The sequence below is a fragment of the Oreochromis niloticus genome, linkage group LG13, assembly GCF_001858045.2.
Source record: "Oreochromis niloticus isolate F11D_XX linkage group LG13, O_niloticus_UMD_NMBU, whole genome shotgun sequence".
Lineage (NCBI taxonomy): Eukaryota > Metazoa > Chordata > Actinopteri > Cichliformes > Cichlidae > Oreochromis > Oreochromis niloticus.
In genome coordinates, this window is record NC_031978.2 from 7,876,080 (window position 1) to 7,891,861 (window position 15,782).

Genomic DNA, 15,782 nt, shown 5'->3' on the forward strand with positions numbered 1-15,782 from the left:
ATACTGTTTGTCCGTGATTTGGAGAGCCCAGCGCTGCTCCCGACGCAGGGAAAACTAATTTTGCAGGAGAGACCTACATTGGCACTTGTGCAGGTGAAGCCAAAGGGAAGATATGCTTCACCATATTTTCTAGTCTTTGGCTTGGAAGGAAGTTGGTTTGGAAACATATTTGGCGATGCTTCATCTCCGGCTTTGCGGTTGTGTGGGAGCCCCGTCAAAAACCTGTCCATAATGCTAGCAGTGTCCAAGCGTTCTTCTTCTTTTTTTTTCCTTTTCATACCGTGCCCCCCCTGCAATGGCTCTGCGCCCCCTCTAGGGGGCGGGCCCCACACTTTGGGAACCTCTGCAGTAACTCATTAAAATAATTTTTATTCATGTATGTACTTTAACCAACACAGTGTACTCACCTAAGCACAGCTCCAGGTGTCACAAATGTAGTAAAGACTTTGTTTTGGCTGCCGTAGATGGGTTCCTCAAACTAGTAGGAGAAATCAAGAAAACAGTCATTATTTTATTTTATAATGCAGCATGTATAAACTCAAGTAAATACAATATTAAGGGATTTTTATTTCTGTGTCTTCTTTAACATTGCAATGCAAAAATTAATATATCCTTAATTTTTGTCAGTTGTTTTTGTATAAATTCTCCTACCTTTATTGGCAGGGCAACCTGATATGCTCTGTCGCCCAACTTATGATCCACAAGGGCCTGAAGAAAGGGGGCAAAACATATCTAATGTATCCGTTTTTCATGACACATTGCAATTTGTAATCCTTTAGACTGGAGGTGAAAAATAAAATCCGTACTACTTTTCATCAGCTTTAAGTATAATCATTAAGTATTAAATCATATGAGTTCAACATTGTTTACATAATTTCAGTTCACATATAAAAGATGGAAGGTGCTCAAAAAGTTTCTGTGAAGAAGTTCTTTAAACCTGGACTTTTTCCATTGGGCAGTAGGAGGCAACTCTTCTGTTTGCAAAAGGACTGCTATTGTATAGAACAGTGGTTCCCAAACTTTTTTTGCTAGGCCCCACTTTGTTTTACAAGAAAAGAAGTGTCACGGTGTAATTATTTTACGTGTACTTGCTTTTTTCCTGTTTAATAATATTCAACATTGCTATCAATACATTTTTCAAAAAATGTCTCTCTGTGCAAAATGGGTTCAAAAACATAAACAACTGTGGGATACTGTTTGTCCATGATTTGAACCGGGGAAACGAATTACAGCAGGATCAGCCTGATATTATTTGTATCCCACTGTACCTTTACTGTATAAAGAGCTAATCTTCAAAATGTCAGGAGTAGTTAGTCATTATAAGAAGTAAAAGAAGTGTCAGTTCAGTCAGATTCAATCATGTTTATATATTTATACCTTAAAGGCCTCCTGCAATTTCTTCTGCAGCATAAAAGCGATTTGTTGATCTAATGGGGGAGAAAAAAAGGAGAAATAAACAACTTTGGCTTCTCACAGACAAATTTAGAGATTAATGCAATGTGGTATTTAATAAGAAAATGTTGAATGAAAATGTTCTGATTTTTTTTATACACACTGCTAAAAAAAATAAACACAGTGGGCCTTGATGAACAGTCAAACAAGCTGAACGTCTTTACTGACATGCATTGTATAATTTGTTAGGAACAAAATGATGTAACAAAAGAAACCAAAAGGATTTAAATTTGATGGCTGGACTGGAAAATTACACACACACACACACACACACACAAACAAATTCAAAAACTAAAATTATAGGTTGATCCAGTTTGCAGGATTATGTGGTGTCTTAGTAGTATGTTCAGCCTCAGAATGTCTACACTCCCAAAAATATCTGCACATGCTCCTTATGACATGGTGGTTGGTGGCCTTGCTCTGCATCAGGTATTGGTGAGCTCCTCGACAGTCTGTGGCAGCACAGGAATGCACTGATACATGAGATCCCAGAGGCTCTTCATTGGCATTGAGGCCTGACATCCAATAAGTACCTATAGACTTTGGCCACATGAGGCTGGGCACTGTGCTACACCAGCAGGAACCTAATCCACCAGCATAAGATCTGACACTAGGTCTAAGGATTTCATTGCATTAGCTAACAGCAGTCAAGGTACTGTTAGCAAATACAAAAAAAGTGTGTAACCCCCATGGATGTGCCATTATGCAGGAGCTAAACTACCTGTGCAGCCTGAATGGGCTGATTGCAATCTGCACTTTATCCTACCAACAATAGGGCTTTGGAGTTGACGTCACGCCGCAATGCATTGTGGGAGTGTGGCACCATTTTCGGGGTCTACGAACGAGTACAAGAAAGGTGCTTAAAAGCAGCTCAAAAGAGAATGGACTGTATAGAAACCGATTGCGTTCAGAGGCGAAGCGGTGGTACCTGCAGAAAATAGCGTGCATTGGAAATGTGGACCCGTATGAAACACGGCCGTGGAGTAGAAACCCTGAAGACCAACCGCTATGGACGTAGCCGGACATATTTTCGTACCTTGTCTGTGGAGTCAGCGCGTACAAGTCGTTATTCAAACAAAGGTAAGTCAGCTCGAGTACTGCGTGTGAAATGCGTTTGATTTCCCTGCAAACATTCAGATTAGTGCAGCATAAATTCATTCATGAGGGGAAATTACAGTGAGAACATGTGGAGGCTCTGTTAGAGGGATAACATAGTGAGTTCAGTGCACTGATGTGACATTGTCCTGAAGGATTTAGTTATTCTTTATGGTTAAAGAAATTGCAATAATTTATTCATATTTATTATAAATAATTCTAATTATACATCTTGCTTCTATGTTTGTATCCTGTGTCACTAAAAATACATTTTATTTTAATTTTATATATTAATGACCTGCAGAATCTCCTTATCATATTAAGTGATTCATAATTGTCACTTTATGCTTTCTCCATCTCTAAAGTGATTACATCCTTGCATTACATACTTTAGGTTCATTTTCTGCAGGCAGGTTTCTGAGAGAGAACAGGCAGATTTAGAATATAACATGCAGCGCTCTATAGATGGATGCATAAAGAAATGAAAAATTACATGTATGTGCTAACTTTCTAAACACTGTTACATTTATGATAAAGTAGATAAAACACATTTATGTCGGCCTTGGCTCATAGTTCTTGTCTTTAAATGAACTTTGTCTGTGTGTGTTTCAGGTACTGCACTCTTAAAGACTGAATGAACCAGCATTGCAGCCATGGGTCATTGTGAGCATCACAGGGAAGGTTGAAGCCGCCCGCTGCACCTGTATGGCCGGAGTCTCGGAGACCTGCATCCATGTCGCTGCTCTTCTGTTTAATGTAGAAGCAACAGTGCGGATCTGTGGCACAAGGACTGTTACAGATGAACCTGCATACTGGGTTTTGCCTGGTAATATGACCAAGATACAGCCAGTGGTTGGCCATAAGATAGACTTCTCCTCTTCAGCTGCCCAAAAAAAGGCTCTTGATCAAAACATAAACAGACCATCCGTATTGAAAGGTAAAAGGAGCTGTCCTCAAAAAAGAAAAATCCCACCTGCTACTGTGGAGGAGTTGTCACTGCTATAATGCCATAATGTTTTATCTAGGGGTCTAGATTTATACCTGTAATGCACTGGCATGTAAATAATTTGCATTTACTGAATATGTACTGACTGAGTACCACTGTTCAAAAATTCAATAAAGAAACAAACTAATTTTTGCCTCTTTTTTTTTTATTAAAACCACTTTATAGAACATCACATCAGTTACAATGTAGAATCCATGTCATTTATAGGTTACAAATGACAAAATGTTTACACAAAATCATGACAGTGTTTACATGATATCACCCACTACTAACATTATTTACTGTATCTTTTGAAAAAAAAAAATACCGCTATTTATACAGCACAAGACTTAAGAATATTTAACACGAGCAAGATTCATTTTTCCCTGGTTTTACTACCACACTGTTCACCAAACGCAGCAAACCTTCACCATCTTATCCTGAAGGGTCACCTCTTCACCCTCACACGGAAGAAGTAATCTGATTGGCATGGTGGTATGTTTGAAGCAGGTCCCTTATGTAGCGCTGGAACCCAGTCACGATGTGTTTCATCCATTTCATAGGCTGGTTTGCTGCAATAATGCCAAATAATTAGCAAGTCTATAAATAGAAGGTAGTTCTGCAAAATCACTCAGTAGGATGTTTGTTCTAATTTGCTATGAGCTCAGAGCGCATCGAAAATAAAACTAATAGGCTATAAAGAGTGATATGAACATATTTAGAACTTACCGGAATGAAACTGTCTGGAGCACCAACAGATATTTGGAGATGGAAGAGACCTGGATATCAGCTCGTCTCACAGCTGCTATCCAGGCTAGACGCCTTCGTTTGGTAACATCGATACACGAGCTGCCTCATGTTGCTTCCAGGTTGGGAAAGAATGAAAAGACAAACCCTTTTCAAGCTTATTCTCTTGCCGGTCGTGCAATCGAACATTGCAGCGGACCACACAGCCTTCGCTCCCTTTTCGCTTGCGCTTTGTTTCAAGAGCTTTAGACCCCCAAAATGGCGGATCGGGCCAAAATCCTTTCCACGCCCACCACCGTGACATCACGCTCCAAAGCCCTATATAAAGGACACTAGTGTGTCAGGGTTGTGGTCTTTGGCTCTGCTGCAGGGGAGGGATCCAGTGCTATGAAGGCTGAGGTCCAGGTGGAGGTAATCAGGCTGATGAACTCTTTTCGATTTTTAGTGATGGCAGGGACTGGAGAAGAGAGAATGGTGCCAACTGGAAAGCTGACCACGGCAGAAACACTGGCGCCGAATCGAGACGCATTGTGCATGTGTACATATATGTATATAAATAAATGTGACTCAACAGTTACCAGAACACCATGTGGGGTTTGATCTTGGGGGTCCGGTTCTTTGATCACAACTAGCAAAATGTTAAACTGGAAAAAAATCAGTAAAGATTTTTCATGTCCATGACCAGCTTGTGAAAAAAATCAAACATGATGGCTAGTCCAAATGTAGGTTTTGATAAATACTCAAATTATCCTAGAGACATTTCTGAAGTCAAGAAACTAGATAAGGAAGGAGCTGTCTCCTATTGTTTGATTATTAAGGGGGTTTAGAGATGAAGGAAATCAAAAAGCAGGTGAGGAGGAAGTGAAGGTGGATCCAGACTCCAGAATTTTGTTAGTGTAGAAATCCTGTAAGCCATTTTACAATTTTATATTAATGGTATACTATAATATCAAATATTATAAAGTTGTGGTCAGAAATCTATATAAACTCATCATGGGCATTAATTTCTTAGTAATTTGGGGCTTTTAATGATTTTCTTAGACAGTTTTTTCCCATGGTGGAATGATTATACAGGATGCATCTGCAATGGCTTTACAAAAACAATAACTAATTTATAGTACTTGGTACACTTTAATATATATCATCACTAGAATTTATAATATATATGTTTTGTCCACATTTTCAGTTTGCCATGCATTTTTCTGACAGTTTTGCTAGAGTAACTGGCAAAAAGAAGATAAAACAGCAGAAAAGCTGGTTAAGTCTTACTTGTCTGGTCCAGCCAGATGTGTACTGATCCTCCATCGATTATCTCTTCAGAAACCTGCCGCTGGACCATCCTGCAGAATAAAGAGCAGAGTTCTCATCAGAAGAAAAAAACACAACAGAACAACCTGCCAAACACTAGAATGTAAATATTGCAATAAGAAGCTGAAATGGGAGTGATAATCTGCTGAAGATGAAGATTTTCTGAATTTTGTCTAGCAGTACAAACCCAAAAGATAGACAGCATATGAGACAGACAGTGGAAAAAAGAGTGAAAGAAAAGCCTTTTGTATATCTAAAGGTTTTTACAAGTAAAAGTAGAAGTGACTGAGGCAAGGTGCAACAAGCCTGATAAAACTGAACTACTTTCCAAGTATCTGCCCGGTGTGTTCACACCGAACGCGATAGAGGCGGCCAGAGCATCAGGTTTACATGTAAAGTCAATGGAAAAGCGCGATGACACGCGATGGCGGGTCCCGCGAAAATTCGGAAATTCGGAAGCAGATTTGCGTCGCGAAAACGCCAAAACGTACGTCAGTGTACCGCGTCTGGCGCGTTTGACTCGCGAAAAAAACCACGCGCGTCAGTTTTTGTGTTGCATTTTGTGCATAGGCGTGTTTCGCCTCTACCGCTCGAGTTGGAAAAATCTGAACTCCAGCGTCAAATCGCGCCGCAACAACCAATCAGGAGCCTGGTGAAAGGGGCAGATCCAGCCAAAGCCCTTCATTCTTCAATGGAGGGAAGGCTAATCAACGCAGTAGCAAACAACCCAGAGCTGTACGACACCAGCTGCTTTGCGTACCGAGACAGGAATATAAAGGACCGAGCTTGGAGGAAGAAATGTGAAGAGATCGGGCAACCTGGTAAGTTCATTCATTTCTCTTTTTACATTTTTCACTGACCCGGGGAAGCCGCACAAAAGCTAGCAAGCCACCGCTATTTTCTCACTGATGTACAAATACCGTTCTGCTTTTATGCATGTTGTCATATAGGAATATATTTTGTTTATTAATAAACAGCACACAGTGGTCCCGCTCATCCGTCACTGCCTCGCTTTTTCGCTGATTTTTTTTTTTTTTGCACAGTACAGCATTGCATTCTGCAGCCTGATTGAAAAATCTCCTCCGTGTCGTGTCTCCTGCGCTTGTCAAATTTATCATGTTTTGTTTTGATAACCATCACGTCCAATAGATAAAACAGCACAAAAACACCCATAACTATGACCCTCATTCGGAAATAGACACCTGCACCGCGAGGGAAAAGGGCGCACAAAAGTGGCAGGCAGATGAAGACAAAACACGGCATAACAATACTTTTACGTTTTGCAATCTACAAAGGTTTGCACTTTGAGAATCAACTTGTGAGAACTGTGACTAATGTTCATGTGTGTGGGGAAAAAAGTGTATAAAGTGCGTGGCGAGGGGCTAGTTATTCTGACAACCCCTGCTGCAATAAATGAGGGTTCACTGTATATACTTTCTCTATGATTATTGTATTCAACCTGTTAACATTTAATATTGTCATGATAGAACCAGCTGATTCTGCAGCAGAGCATCCCCTGTTGCTTCTCCTTGCTCCCCAGTCCCTGAGCTCCTGCTGCTGCACCCACAGGTATGCAATTGTAGCATCAGATGTACAGCAAGCACTGATAGCTTTTTACTCGGTGGGATTCCCTTGTGATCACCTTTACTAAATATCTACAACTAATCTGATTATATCCTGTTGTTTTTTTTCAATGTTGAAATTAAAATCTAGTAGCAGCCTTCTCATTTCTTTGTGTTTTGTGCTGTTTTACAGGCCCAGAGAGGAGGACAGCTCCGAGGCAGATGAGGGACTGGTCCCAGGATGGTCCATCGGTGGTGGAGCTGGCCATCCTGGTGTCCCTGAAGAGGCCACGCCAGTCTCCAATGGAGCATTTCCTCCTCAGCCTTGTTCCTGCTCTGGAGAGCAATTCAATTCAATTCAATTCAATTTTATTTATATAGCGCCAAATCACAACAAAAGTCGCCTCAAGGCGCTTTATATTGTACAGTAGATAGCACAATAATAAATACAGAGAAAAACCCAACAATCATATGACCCCCTATGAGCAAGCACTTTGGCGACAGTGGGAAGGAAAAACTCCCTTTTAACAGGAAGAAACCTCCGGCAGAACCAGGCTCAGGGAGGGGCGGCCATCTGCTGCGACCGGTTGGGGTGAAAGAAGAAAAACAGGATAAAGACATGCTGTGGAAGAGAGACAGAGATTAATAACAGATATGATTCGATGCAGAGAGGTCTATTAACACATAGTGAGTGAGAAGGTGACTGGAAGGGAAAAACTCAATGCATCATGGGAATCCCCGGCAGCCTACGTCTATTGCAGCATAACTAAGGGAGGATTCAGGGTCACCTGGTCCAGCCCTAACTATATGCTTTAGCAAAAAGGAAAGTTTTAAGCCTAATCTTGAAAGTAGAGATAGTGTCTGTCTCCCGAATCCAAACTGGAAGCTGGTTCCACAGAAGAGGGGCCTGAAAACTGAAGGCTCTGCCTCCCATTCTACATTTAAATACTCTAGGAACAACAAGTAGGCCTGCAGAGCGAGAGCGAAGTGCTCTAATAGGGTGATATGGTACTACAAGGTCATTAAGATAAGATGGGGCCTGATTATTTAAGACCTTGTATGTGAGGAGCAGGATTTTGAATTCAATTCTGGATTTAACAGGAAGCCAATGAAGGGAAGCCAAAACAGGAGCAGCTGGGTCCTTTTTATTCCTGTCTCTCTGTAAATACTTATATTTTATATATTTATGTTTAATGTTTTTCTCTGTTTGAGAATTTTAATATTAGTCATAATAAAAATTTATTTGAAATAATGTCTCAGTTCTACTACATAGCAAATGTTGGCACACGACTTGACACGTAGAATTTATTTCATATTATACTAATGACAAAATATACTAATATAGTGGGATGCAAACGTTTGGGCAACCTTGTTAATAGCCGTTATTTTCCTGTATAAATTGTTGGTTGTTACAATAAAAAATGTCAGTTAAATATATCATACAGGAGACACACACAGTGATATTTGAGAAGTGAAAAGAAGTTTACTGGATTTACAAAAAGTGTGCAATAATTGTTTAAACAAAATCAAGCAGGTGCATAAATTTAGAATAGAAGAATAGAATAATCCTTTAATTGTCCCACAAGGGGAAATTTGGTTGTAACAGCAGCCAAAAAGACACATATACAAAAAAAACAGGACACAGGACAGAAACATACACAATTTTTCTTACATATTTACATTAAGGACAATGGTTACTATATACAGAGAGTACTGTACAGTTATTAAATTAAATAAAACTAACTACAGATAAGAGGCGAACCAGGTTGTAGTGCGAATCGGTTAACCCTTTAAGACCTACCATAGAACCAAGTCCGCCAGAGCTTATATTATATTTTTACATGCTGTAGTGCCAATTTTGGGAGCATTTCAAGTTGATATACATCAATACAACCATTATAGCCCAAATTTTAATAATATGTATGCATTAAGTGCATAGTAATTACATAAATTGCAAAAAAGTGCAATAAACTACAAAAAAATTGAAAATCGTTTTTGTTTTTTTAACATATATTTCTAGTTAGAGAAATTTAAGAGGCTTATCCCTCAAAACTGTAAATACAAAAAAGTTGCACAAAATAGTTTCCCACCACAGGAAATTTATTTTGAGTGTCTTCATAGTTTTATTTTTGAAATACACCAATTTTTATATACTGCAGGAAAAACGAAAATAAATATTATAGTGCAAATTTGCAAAAAAGCAGCATATGCATCAAAATAAACTATTTCCAGCAGTGCAATTTGAGTTCTAAGCATCCCAGAAACAACACAGAAAGTCATAAAGTCAAAGATAACTTTTAAAAACACCAGTATAGGCTCTGAGGCCCTGATAGTAAAAAAAAACTACATTTCCGCGAAAATGACGTCACTTCCGGTTTCGGGCAGGTAATGGCGAACATGCGAAAGTTCGCGCTGACGTCTATTCCAACGTAGGAAGTGTTATGAACAGCTGATCGGATCGGCAAAACGTGTTTCTGGAATATTATGTTTTTGTTGCTGCAAGCGCTTTTTATGCAGTTTTTGCAAAGCTATATGTGGAAGAAAACCGTGACCTAGGACAAGCTGATGGCATAAGATGTAAGTACAACTCCTCCGGTTTCATATGCAAAAAAAATTATTGATCTATCTTACATGGTTGCAGAGCTACCGGGATTTAAAAATAGTTACGCAAAACGGAGCGTGCCCGCTCCGACCGGTTTTAAAGGATTAATTAACTTATTGCAGTTACAGTGCTGATGTAAACATCTATGATTGTTGGGAGCAGTTCTGATTGTACAGTCTGACAGCTGCAGGGAGGAAGGACCTGCGGAAACGCTCCTTCATGCATCTAGGATGCAGCAGTCTGTCACTGAAGGAGCTCTGCAGTTCAGCAACATTTACATGCACGGGGTGGGAGACTCTGTCCATCAGAGATGTTATTTTGGCCAGAGTCCTTTTGTCTCCCACCACCTGCACTGGGTCCAGGGTGCATCCCAGAACAGAGCTGGCCTTCCTGATGAGTTTATCCAACCTCTTCCTCTCAGCTGCTGATAAACTGCTGCTCCAACATACCACACTGTAAAAAATGACAGATGCCACCACAGAGTCATAGAAGGTCTTTAAAAGCGCTCCCTGTACTCCAAATGACCTCAGCCGCCTCAGCAGGTAGAGTCTGCTCTGACCCTTCCTGTAAAGAGCATCAGTGTTGTGGCTCCAGTCCAGTTTATTATTCAGGTGAACACCCAGGTACCTATAAGAGTCCACTATCTCAATGTCCACTCCCTGGATGTTCACCGGTGTCAGTGTGGTGGGTCTGCGTCTCCGGAAGTCCACCACCAACTCCTTGGTTTTCCCGGCGTTGATCAGCAGGTGGTTCTGCTGACACCAGTCAACAAAGTCCACTGTCTGTACTCTGAGTCGTCCTCACCTGTGATGAGGCCGACTATGGCAGAGTCGTCAGAGAACTTCTGTAGGTGGCAGCGTGGGGAGTTGATGGAGAAGTTTGCAGTGTAGAGGGTGAAGAGGAACGGTGCCAGCACAGTTCCCTGTGGGGCCCCCGTACTGCAGACCAGTGTATCAGAGACACAGCCCTGTGATCTCACATACTGTGGGCGTTCTGTGAGGTAGTCCAGTATCCACTGGGACATGTGGTGGTCCACTCCCGATAGCTCCAGCTTGTCTCTCAGAAGTTGTGACTGGATGCTGTTAAAAGCACTTGAGAAATCAAAGAACATAATCCTCACAGTGCTTCCAGGCTTCTCCAAGTGAGTCAGAGCTCGGTGCAGGAGGTAGATGATGGCGTCCTCCACCCCAATGCCAGGCTGGTAAGCAAACTGCAGCGGATCCAATGAAGACCTCACCAGGGGGCGCAGATGGTTTAGAACCAACCTCTCGAGGGTCTTCATCAGATGGGATGTCAGGGCTACCGGCCTGTAGCTGCTGAGGTCCTTGGGATGGGAGGTCTTTGGTACCAGTACCACACAGGAGGTCTTCCACAGCTGTGGTACTTTCCCCAATGACAGGCTCAGGTTGAACAGATAACCTAGGATGCCACACAGTTCATCTGCGCAGCATCTCAGGAGCCTGGAGCTGACGCCATTTGGGCACCACAAAAAAAAGAAATGAAATAATATTTAGTATATATCAATGTGTGTGTCTCCTATATGATATATGGGGTGCCTTTGTCTGGACGTGCTTGCCATCCAGAGCTCCACAGCAGAGAGGGAAGTTCCAGCGCTCCTGGAATCCCTCTGTGATGGACCGCCAGTCTCCAGGTGAAGGCACAGCCATGAAGTCGTCCACTAGACAGTCCCAAATGGCCGTTGCTACCTGGGGGGTGATCTGGCACACCGTGGACACACCGACTCTAAAACTGAACGCGATGGTCCTGAAGGAGTCCCCGGTGGCAAGGGACCTGGACAAAATTGTTCAAAATTAGTATTATGTGTACTGCAGTTACAAAATACATTATTCAAATTCCAAAATACTTTTGTGATGTCAGATTTAAATTACAAAACATAAATCTTACATAAAACATTATGTAATTATAAGGATAATTACATAACATATATTAGATATAATATAAAACAGTCAGTTGTGTTTTGTTTTAACTTTACCATATCATAATTTGATTAGTAGCAACTTTTACCACTACAGTGTGCCAATCACTCATAATTCCTAGACATGTCAATCAGGTGGGAATGAAGTAAGACATTAATAGACATAGTTGTATGTTGACATGGAGCCCTTTCCCTGCTTAAATCATTGTTAATATTTTTGAAAAATTAACCTGTGATAAGACATAGCTTATCAAGATAGAATATGCTAGATAGAACCATATAACTAAAGATGAACCAAACTGTTCACAATTTTATCTAGCTCTTAGTTTTAAGAAAGGCTGGTGACCCCTGTTATAGAGTCTGACAGCTGCAGGGATTATATACAAATATTCAACTATACCAGAATTAAACCAGGTCTAAATAAAAAAAAAAAAGGAGTGAGTATCACTACAAAGATTACCAACAGTGGTCCTCATACCACAGTTTGATATCAGCAAACACCGAGAGCATACATTGATAGACACCACAGCCATGCTATCATTGCTAACACTGATAACAGCATAAATCGAATTAAATCGGGACTTGATGAGAACTGTCGAGTATTACTAGAAATATTATAAACAGTCGTCTCCATACCACAGTTTGCTATCAGTAAACACCGACGGCATTCACTGTTAGCATACCACATCCATGTTAGCAGTGTATAAACGGATGGTTTAGCATATATTAGCACAGGTATCAATAAAGGACTACCGTATTAAACACTTTTACTAACCTCAGGCAGATGGACAGGCGCTCTGCAGGTGGGATTGAGCGCCTGTAGTTGGTGTCTAGGCGGGCGATTCTGGGACCGACGCGGGACAGCAGGTCCTCAAACTGGGCGAGTGAAAGACGGTGATATCGCTGAAATCGGCCGTCATCCAGGCGCAGCTCCTGGAGCAAGTGGTGAAACTCACCAAACTGCAGTGTTGCCAACTCCTCAGTAAGGAAAATCGCTATTGGCTGTCCTAAAAGTCGCTAGAAGTCGCTAAATGACGTCATCACCTAATTTGCATAATTGGTCACGCTAATATAATTGTAACCTATGTTGTTGGAGAGAGAAATAACATCGTGGAAGAGACATAAAGTGAGTAAAAAACGTCCTAAATGCATTTAGAGTTTATTTAGAACTACAAATTAAATTTCTTTTAGCAATTATTGTTTTTTTAATGTCACAATTCCAACCCTGCTCCTTTACCCGGGCTTGGACCGGCAAAAGTGACCCGAAATAGGCACTCTGGTGGAGTTACTTTGTGTTTGTGTGTGTTTATAAGTAGTTTTAAACCTTGTGATCCACAAAACAGCAGAAGAGTAAAAGATTAAAAGAAGAACTGACTGCGTTACAGCACCCGCTGCTTGTTGAGAGTAAAAGCGATACGCGCTTTCACGTCTTTTTTTAGCGACTTTTTATAGAAAAAAGTCGCTAGGGGGTCTGAAAACTCGCTAAATATAGCGACAAAGTCGCTAAGTTGGCAACACTGCCAAACTGCTCACGCCTCTGGAGGACCTGATGGACCCAGGTACGGCGAGGACGTCCTTAACGCCGCTGCTCTGCTCTCCACAGTAAATAGAGAAGGTAGACTCTCTCTTCAAACGCTAGCTCGACAGCTGCCATCTAGCAAAGATACCGTCTGGCACAGCTTCCTCCCACATTTCCGGTTCACGCGCATCAAAATATGCAATTTTGAGGCTCGATGGATTTGTGTTGGACACGGGTTGAGGTGCGAATGTGCACGCGTCAAATTAGGGGCGTCGGGGGCGTTTTCGCTCGCGTCTATCGCGTTCGGTGTGAACACACGGTTTGATTCTGTTCTGCTTATTCGTTTCCTTCAAGTTTAGTTGTAAAGCTGTTTTGAGCTTTAAGTTATCGTGATCAGTATATCAATCAACACATCAACTGCTGTAATATGTCATGTGTTGCCATTGATCTGGGTTGTATTTAAATAACAGGATAATAATGGAACCTGGTAAGGAGCAGAAGATATTCTTTTATTATGTCTGGAATTGTAAAACCTTAGAATTTAAAGAGGATGCACTTTCTTTCATTTTTTCACATGAATGTAGCTTCCATTAAAAATGCACCTTCTATTAAGTCAATGGGAGGAAAGTATTAGAATAAAAAAATTACTATTTGATGATCAAACTTCTATATACAGCAATGCTAGGTGTGCATATCTAAAAATCAGGGGGGTTCAGCTATTCTTCCCTGCTGGAAGAGCAGTCTGCCACTGGGTGGCGAATTCAGGTCTCAAGCCTGCCTCTCCTCACCTTCAGCTCATTCAAGCATGGCAGTGTTAGGAGCAGCACAAACCTCCACTCCCTGCCAGATTGTCTGCCTATCTACGGCAGTAAAATTGGCTCTTTTACCAGAATATATTCTCCATCCCTTCCACGCTTCCGCTGACTTGTAAGGACATCAAGCGCTCTCCACCTGTCAAATCTGGGAACGGCACTCACCTGCCTGCCTTCCTGTTCTGCACTTTTGCTTGCCCAGTTCGGAGAGACTCTCCTCCCTGGTTATGATCCGCCAATGGCCCAGAAATGACCCCCCACCCCGTCAGAGAGTTTAATCTCTCCCCGACCAGACCAGATGCAGAGATAATTGTTTTAGCAAATACAGACATGAGCTTTAACAGACCCAAGAAGTGTCCTTTTTATGAATTCATTCTCCCAAGCACATTTGGCATTAATAAAATTTTGGGATACAAGGCAAATTTCAAATATCTAGGTCAGAATGATCCATTTTTTTCCATTTCATTTCATTGTGACACTTTCAACACTAGTCTGCCTTTCTTTCCAGTGTCTCTGCATTTCAAAGTGATGACAGTGTTTCTAGAGTAACATGAGGGCAATGAACACTGAGTGTAGACATGTTTTGCAGGTCATAACATCAGTTACTACTTATGTACTGTGCAGATACTGATCCAGCATATTAGCTCAGTCTATGATGCTCTGTCTCTTACCGTTTAGTCAGGTAGCTAGTGAAGTTCTCGCCAAAGCCGATTACACCCCAGTAATCTCCATTATAGATCCCCTCAAAAGCTTCTTTGTGGGACAGGCTCACCTGCAGATATAAAGGAACGGGTTCAATATATACATGATGTTGCTTCAAAGTACTTTTTAAATGTTTATCGATAATATTCTACACCTCATTTCCTCAACCAGCCTAAACTTCAGTATACACCTGGCCAGGTCAGATCAAATTTAAAGGTTCTGCACATTATGCATGTTACAGTTTGTTGAACGGCTGGTAATGTTTCTGTGTCACGGAGAGAAATAATCTTTCCTCTCAAATGATTTCCTAGAAATACGAAAACCTGGTGTACAACGTCCACCGTGTACAAAGTTACTTTCTTGACTAATAACAACACTGCAATTTGATTACACTCCCATGTAATCGGATTGCAGCGGAAGTGACAACGTAAATTAAAACCACAATCTACCAGTTGAACAGTAACAAAGAAAAAAAGTACTGCCGACTGCAAGTGTTACCCCTCAGCCTCCTAGTAGATACACATATGGTATATATTTGACTAAGTGACTTCCTTCTTGTGTTATTGCATCCACACAATGTTTAGAAAAAGTGACCTCTGACCTTGAGGTTGAGGTTACTGAAATTCAAACTCATCAGAGATTTTTAGTAGATACACATATGGTATGAATTCGAAAATCCTACGTTGCCCTGTTCACGAGTTATCACATTCACAAACTTGGGTGTCCACGCGGCCTTCCCAGCGGGTTGACGATTATGAGTCTTTTACAGCTGAGGGGTAAGAAGTGAACAAATACACAATAAATGTAGAATCCAGTGGTCTTGAAAGGACTCATATCCTCAGTGCCAAATAAATACCTGTTGCAGACTGGAGTTGTCAAGGAAGGAGAGGAGTGCTTTGCTCACAGAAGGGGATAACGTCTCATTGTTCACTATAGCAACCTGGATGCCCTTTGGATCTCCGACACACAAACAGATGAGTGAGATCTGAATGACGGGCAACAGGAACTGGAAACACAAAGAGCTGCCAACACAGAGGAGAAAATAACATGTCATGAACTCAT

The 15,782-nt window shown here is 41.2% G+C and overlaps 1 protein-coding gene across 1 annotated transcript in view; it reads right to left on the reverse strand.

The window, feature by feature from the left end:
• LOC100704123 (ABC transporter G family member 23-like) overlaps window positions 1–15,782 on the reverse strand; it is a gene marked incomplete at its 5' end in the record, with an annotated part of 64,395 nt that overhangs the window by 16,203 nt on the left and 32,410 nt on the right. The window contains 6 exons of the mRNA XM_025897738.1: window positions 408–478; window positions 652–708; window positions 1,378–1,427; window positions 5,549–5,619; window positions 14,690–14,790; window positions 15,577–15,742. Of these exons, the coding sequence (XP_025753523.1) occupies window positions 408–478; window positions 652–708; window positions 1,378–1,427; window positions 5,549–5,619; window positions 14,690–14,790; window positions 15,577–15,742 (516 nt within the window). The remainder of the gene's footprint in view (window positions 1–407; window positions 479–651; window positions 709–1,377; window positions 1,428–5,548; window positions 5,620–14,689; window positions 14,791–15,576; window positions 15,743–15,782) is intronic.